Genomic DNA, 7,500 nt, shown 5'->3' on the forward strand with positions numbered 1-7,500 from the left:
ACCAGTTTTAAAACTTGGACACCTTCAATTTGAGGTTTGTCTCATGCTGTTATGTGTTCTCATCGGGCGGCAATAGATTGCACCAAGTCAACCACATTGCTGAAGTACTTGGCGACACCGCAATACCAGAAACCCCATGTCCGTGATCAACAACTGTTGTGAGACGGCAACTATAATTCATAGTCCTTATCCAAGAAGACTTGAAAGTCTGACCATTTGCATAAGTACTGGTCCGGCCGGATTTGAAACTTCAACGGCCTTTCACACAGTGTCCGATGCTCAGCCAATTACGCTAGCTGGTCGGCGTTGAGTGATGGGTTTCGTGAGCGTAAGAGCCCAGAATGATCGATGTCTGGGCCTAGTTTTTTTCAAATACACTGGACCAAAATGACACGCCACAGTTCTTTAAAAGTTGCATGTTGTATGCAGATGACACATCGCTGTGAACATTGTTACTCTTACAGGATATATGAAAGGAACTGCATATCTCGTAATTAAAAGCATGCCTCGAAGTTAGACGAGACAAATAAGTACTGCTAGATTGGTTTAAATTTACGTGAGTTCACCTAAGCAGGATATTCCATCAGAGGCCAGTCGATATCCAATACCACACGAACAAATGAAGCTCCCTGGGGTATTCGTGCAAATCTGACCACAGTCTGACGAAATGTGCAATCGGAAGTCTCCAGGAACTTGCAGCTGGTAATAAGGCATTGAAAATAATGCTACTGATGACATTGGTGTGCCTGTAAGATAAAATCATGCATAGAATTAACTTCCGTAATTTCTGACGTTTGGGTAATCTGGGAACGAATTAGTCAGAAATTGATATTCTGATGGCACGATTCAGAGGCTAGGTTCGGTCATGTGATTTGGGTGACTACGGTTTTTGGCGGGTGATATTCTGTTATTCTACGTCAGTCAGTCCTCGTGGTGGCTTTCCTTTTTTTTTTTTTTGATTATCGTAGGGTAATGTAGGTGTTTCAGCTTGAAATTAAATTCAGGTCCATTTAAATTTAAATGAAACTAGGGGAATTTAATTAACCTAGGTTATTTATCAACTGTTTGAAAAGGGATTTTCTTTATGGGCTGTGGTTGAAAAAAAGGGGCACCGTTTTTTAGGGGGGTTGAAAACAAAAAGCCAAAAAATCTCTTTTCCCTCCTCCCACTTTCCCCTCTACTCTCTTCCTTTCTTTTCTTACTCCCTTTCTGTCTGTCCCTATCCCTCTTAACCTTCCATCCCCTGATCCATTCGTCATACCTATCACTACTTCATGTACCCTTGATCCACTCAATTCTAATGTGTACATGAGAGAAAGAAATCGCTTCGAACTGCACTTACCGAGTCTTGAACTGGGCACCTCTGAAAGCTAACTAATTAACCGCTAAACCACACAGGACTTGGACAAGCAGTCAGCATTAATTTTAATAGCAAATACTTTTCTCCTGGTGCAAGAGGGCCCAGACTCTTCTCGTTCATAGTAAATTATGCAAAAGTTTACTCGTGGGCAATGCGAGGCCCTGTACGGTTCGTAAAATGGCTAACACAAGTTGTGTTGATTCAGAGATATTCTACCAAGAATTGGGTGACAAAAGCAAGCAAAATAACCCTTTATATTGACGCCAATTTTTACAACGATGCAGTGACGTGATTAGAAACACGTAATGAAGACAGCAAGGAAAGAAAAAATCTGACAAGTCAAGACGTAGCAAATATCAAAAGAAAAGGCAGGGGCACCTAACGTCAATTTTCGGAAAAGATTTGAAATCTAGAATTTTCGGAACATTTGTTGTCAAATTTCTTGCCTGCCTGCCTGCCTGTCCTAGGATTTTCGAACATCAAAAAACTGGTATAATTTCTCATTTTTAACGGATTTTTACCCTAAAAAGGTCACCTAGAATTTTCGGGAGCCTTTTTCCGGCTGAAATTTTCGAAAAGGTAAGTTTTGATCCCTATAATTTTCGGATCACTAGACTTTCAGCTAGGAAATCCGAACAGATGAAAACTTTTTAGGGGATAAAAATATGCTAATATCTACCGTTGAAATACCAAAAAACTTTTAACAATGCTATGTTTAAGTGGTTTTGAACTATATTCTCGTTGGGTGCCCCTGAAAAGGATGGAAACTGGAGGGTGGCAAAATATTATCCAAGAACGGAATATAAATTGTTCAAAAATGTCAACTACACCAATTTCTTTGCCAAACCCATTCGAATATTGCGCACAAAGGAAGAGACAAGATGGACTCTTTTTGTCACTCTGCTCGATACACTAAGAACAAACGTCGATCACCAGCAGGCAAAAACAGCCTGTGCTAGCCCCTATTCAAGCAAGAGAATTCCTAACACATTTGCAAATGGACCTAATGGACCTTAGAAACTTACCATGTACATGTTCATGTCATTGTAAACACAATTCGATTCTCCACATGATTGATCATTTCACAAAATATTCAGTAGAAGAAGAAGAACCTAATCGCGCTTGTTATTCACTTATCAAGTCAACGAAGGAGATAAGGACACCTCAACAGAAAAAATCAAGAAACACACAAAGAAAATACAACAAGCAAAATGACAAACCCAATACTATTTCATTCCAATTCATGATCAACAACTTTGTCAAAATAAAAATTAAGTGGACAAAAGGCCATTACAACCATGCACACTTCTTGGTAAAGTAACTGAAAAAGAAAATCGATTTATGAAAGTTGTAACCAAATTTGGAATTATCGACACTTGGATTGCATGCGCACCAAAGAGACTACAAATTACTGAAGACATGAATGAGTTATTAGACACAACTAAAACAATAAGTTTCACTGCCGCATGCAAAAATGCACTTGACCAGTGGCACAGGATGTACAAGAGGTGCAAAAACAAGAAAACCACTTCTCCTTGTTCAACAACATACAAGTAATGACTGTTTATAAGGTTACAAACTTTGTGGAAAACCAGACAAAAAAAATTGAATTTGAGTTCAAGTACTTATAACCACAAAGGGGGTTTATACTGAATTACATTTGTACGAGTAACTGTACATCATTCAATAATCTACCTTCAAAAAAGTCAATTGTTTTTTTCCTTCAACAACCAGAAAAATAAAAATAAAACAAAGTCACATGAAGGTAAATTCTTTTAAATTTCTCGTGTTAATGGAGTCAGAATTAAATAATTGCGCGATAAAGCGGTTCACGCAAGTTTGCGTTAACTGGCATATTACTACATTTTTTTTTTACCTTTTGGAAAGAATACTAGCTTGGAAATAGGAACGAAGAGAAGGCAAATATTTTGACGAGACGAGGCAATCTTGTGAAATCTAACTCCTTTTACCGTTAACAGTTCTCTTAATGGGTTAATTACGGAGCTCATCGATGCACGGACAGAATTAAAGAACGGGTAAATGGGCGAACGTAGTCACCTGCTGAGACAGACATCGACATTGCCATGGACGCAGACATGGTGGGCATTGGCATGAGCATTGGCATGGAAATGAAACCGTTGTAAGAACTGCATTCGTTCACATCTGAAACAAGAAGAGAAGGACTCATTTCATCAGTCTTAGTTTATTTCTAGGTCGCTGAGAGAAAAAGACCAGAAGTCTCTATCGTGGAAGGAGTCCATCACCATAGAGTGTAAGCTTTTCTTTCCAAAGTGACTGCCGCTCTAGTGTGGATAGCTACGAATATGGCATACACTGCATTCGATGACTTTGGGTCTCCGTCTAATGTCAGGAATGTCACCCTCCCTTGGCCCACATGCACACAAAAGTTCACTTTTGCGCTGATTAGCTGGCGACTCAGCCTCTTTGAGTGGAATAATAATCTGGCCACTGATTTGTGTAAATAGGGAACTTAAGCAACGTCAAGGGCGACGGCAAGGAGTGGCGTCGTCTCAAAATATAAATTCGCGTTATTTGAATCGCTTCGAGACTATTTCAATTTTATTTAATATGAAAAGGGTGTGGTAGTTCCTCAAAGATGACACTGGTCCGAACGGCACTTAATTTACTGGAGAAAATGAAAATTTATCCTTAGGTGCTGACGTTATTCATAAAACCTCAAATTGTTTTGGTGACGACAGCAAAGAAATGTGAAAAGCGCACGTGCAGGGAATGCAGAGCTATTGTTTTTGCCCACTAAAAATGCAAATTTGTGACGTTTTCGTTGCCGTCGCCGTTGTTGTTGCTTAAGCTCCCTATTAAGTATGACTAAAACCTATGCCCAGGCACCAGAGTTGTGCAATTAGGATGTACTCTCTTCTTCACAGTTGAGAAAAAAAATACGAAAGGGAGGTCATTGATAGTTGTACAGTTGGTATAGAAGTCTTGAAAAATCTTGACCGGCTTGAAGGACGTGCAGTAACCTTGATATTAAATTTCGTTTTGCTTTCGTAGATATTTTATAGCAAGATGAGGTAGTATATGACTTCAACGCAGGTCAATTCAAAGCTGATAAAATTGGACAACCAATAAAAATGCCCAAGGGCTAGAGGATAGTGTCTTTTCTAATTTTAGCTGGATTTTTGTCCGAACACACCTTCGCAATAAGTAAACCAAGGTGGTGCAAGAGAAAATCCAGTTCCGCAAATACCGCCAGGACTAAACTGCCAATCACTCGTTGAAGTAATTCCTGGTGTGGGTGGTCCATCATAAGAGCAGCCTTGTCCTACTACTGCGCCACGATCTATCAAAATGGCGTAGGTACCCTTCATACTTATGGCTGCATAAGGAATTGCAAACAGTAGAGTTATCTGATCACTGCTGATTGTGGCAAGCGCAGAGAGTGTGTCAACCTTGTAAACTGTTTGGCCACCAATAACGAGCCTAATGTAGGATGTCGATCTCGGCTTCTTTATCTAAAAAAAAAAAAAAGAATGTAAATCACTTAAATCTGTCTGAGGTGAGGGTAAGGATCTTACGAGAAACGTAAAGAACTTCCTTATTAAATCATGAAAACATTAAGGAGGAAAATGGATATGATGATGTTGAATTCTAATTCACAAATCTGATATGGTAAATAGTTAAGAGTTTAAGAAAAAGGCCAGCTTTTCTCTAACCTCGCCTGTCACCTTTTCCTTGTAGTGTATTTCCATCTGGTTTTCTCATCTCTTCTTCAGTTCATTATGTGTTTGAAATTATAATGATACTTTTATTTCTCACTTGTTTAATCTTTATTCCTCATCTTACCATTCGGTCAAATCGTATGCTGAACCACAAAAATTCAGGTCCAGTTTTACTGACGGGGTTTTTCGGCTGTCGGCTTTCGGTTATCACTCGAGGTGTGTTACCTGGAAAAATAAAATTAAAACGGTGGTATTCTCCATGATGCCAAAAATATGTTTGCTTATCATCAGCACTTGTTTTCTTCCTCTTTTTCACATTTGTTCATAAATGTGGGCTAAGTGCATAACAATTGTGCAAGTTTGCTTTCACAATTTACATCGCCCCATTTTTACTCAGTCTAATTAACAATTAGATTATGAGCTCGAGATTTCTATGAGGTGTGTTCTGCGGGACTTTGTAATGACGCATTTTGTAATAAGTTACGCATTTTTTAATAACTACTGCGGCATTTTGCAATAATGTGCGCATTGTGTAATAACGTGTGCAGCATTTTGTAATAAATCCAACCTACGCATTTTGTAATAAGGGCTGCAGCATTTTGTAATATTTGTAAGTGTACGCAAATTGTGTCTGACGCAAATTGTAATGAGGTATCACAGGGCACAGAGGAGTCGGGATTAAATGCACAGCGCTAATCACCTTTGTCTACTGTAGAATCAGGGGTTTTACTAGAAGCCGGAACCCGGGTACAGGAACCCGGGTACACTGAGTACATTACCCGCCATTGCTCTATGTCCACAATTATCATTTATAGATGTCAGTTGTGAAATCACTCCTATATATATGTCCAGCCTTTTAAAACACGACATGTGCTGATTGCAAACGAATCAAGCAGGATGGCTGTTTATACCACGTGTTTTTTTTATCACTTTGGTTATCCTTAAGGGTTTTTCTGCAAGGATGTTTGGCTAGCAGTGCCCATGATGAGGTTGCTGCGCGCAAACTGTATCAGTTTTGAAAGGGGAAAATGTCCGTTCTGGCGAGTGCAATTCACTCTACGGGATTTTTTTTTTTTTTTTGTCGCTTCTCCTTTGCACTTTTTTTTGTTTAGTCACCCTCCCTTGCTTTTTATTTATTTTATTTTTTGCTTTTTCCCCACCCCGGGCCCCAACACTTTTCTAAAGGTCCGTCCCTAATGTCGTCACGCAACGCTCCTCTCGGAGAGGCGCCGCTGTGGCGCTGTTTCGGCGTGTGACGAGAAATCTAAAACCGTTTTTTTAAAATTTCGAAACCATAAATCAACACAATTTTATTACTACTCAGTGTGGCGGTGAATAGTTCTTCTTGGCACTTTTCTAGTCTCAACTTAGCCTGAACTTGAGACGTTAGTCTCTGCAGCGTCTGAGTTTTACTTTAACACCAGCCAGGCACTGCAGACAGACGGATTTACGATGACAGACACATTTATTTCTCACGGCTACTGATTATTCCCATGAGCATTTATAGACTTTACAGCCAATAGAAATTTGCAGGATATTTTCCCCGGGAACATCTGAGCCAATTGGATAATTTTACTAGTCTCAAAAGTAGAATTCAGGGGTATTCCTGTCAGCCGTTACTTTTTAATTCGACTGATGAGGCCGATGAGCTGGATTCAAAATGTTTTTCAGTATTCATCGGTTGTTGTTGCTCTTTTGCTGTATTCGCCCGTTTGGCACAAAGTGGAGGCAAACAAAAGAAGAAACGAGATACGTTTACTCACACAGTTGATGACGATAAGTACGAGACTTTGCTACTGTACTTCTTATCAAGAGAAAATTTCAAGTGCCAGTAGCGGAGCGGACGAGATCACAGAAAAGTGCCGTGGTCCAGTTTTGGAGAAGGAAAGAACTGTTTACTCTGGGAAACGATGAAAGTCCCACGCCCCGGTCCCACGCTATTTTTCAACGGAAGAAAGGTTGTCAAAAAAAAAGTCTTCCTAAGGCTTAAGTCACGAAAATGGAGGATTGCTCCAAAACGAAAGCACATTTTGAAAGGCCGAATAGTTGCAAGACATCTCAAAACTTCAATGTATAAAGTATCATTTATGAATCCGACTTCACATAAAAGAGTGCAGGAGTAGATTTCTGTGGAAGATATCACAAGTGTTAGCTCTCAGGAAGAGAAAGTAAAACGGAAACAGCAAGAACAAAAAAGAAAGAAGCGGTGCAGCGAAAGAAATTTCGTATTGTTTTAACTCGCGAGGATAGATTAGAGTTCTTTAGAGAAAGCACTCCTATTGCCTCTGATCCTCCGAAAGATGGCAATTGTCCGTTTAGCGCAATATGTTTCTTCTTGAGGAGGATAGGAATTAAACGCTCACCAGAAACGCTAAGAAAAGAGATTGTAAGATACTTACGAAAAAATCCAAACGACTTAAAGGGTTTTCCCTTGGAACT

General features: G+C 39.6%; 1 protein-coding gene across 1 annotated transcript in view; it reads right to left on the reverse strand.

The window, feature by feature from the left end:
- LOC137992903 (uncharacterized) overlaps positions 1–7,500 on the reverse strand; it is a 39,324-nt gene that overhangs the window by 10,907 nt on the left and 20,917 nt on the right. Inside the window, exons 7-10 of the mRNA XM_068838465.1 lie at positions 5,186–5,286; positions 4,536–4,854; positions 3,419–3,523; positions 567–746 (exon numbers count right to left, since the gene is read on the reverse strand). Coding sequence (XP_068694566.1) covers positions 567–746; positions 3,419–3,523; positions 4,536–4,854; positions 5,186–5,286 — 705 coding nt within the window. The remainder of the gene's footprint in view (positions 1–566; positions 747–3,418; positions 3,524–4,535; positions 4,855–5,185; positions 5,287–7,500) is intronic.

The sequence above is a fragment of the Montipora foliosa genome, chromosome 2, assembly GCF_036669935.1.
Source record: "Montipora foliosa isolate CH-2021 chromosome 2, ASM3666993v2, whole genome shotgun sequence".
Lineage (NCBI taxonomy): Eukaryota > Metazoa > Cnidaria > Anthozoa > Scleractinia > Acroporidae > Montipora > Montipora foliosa.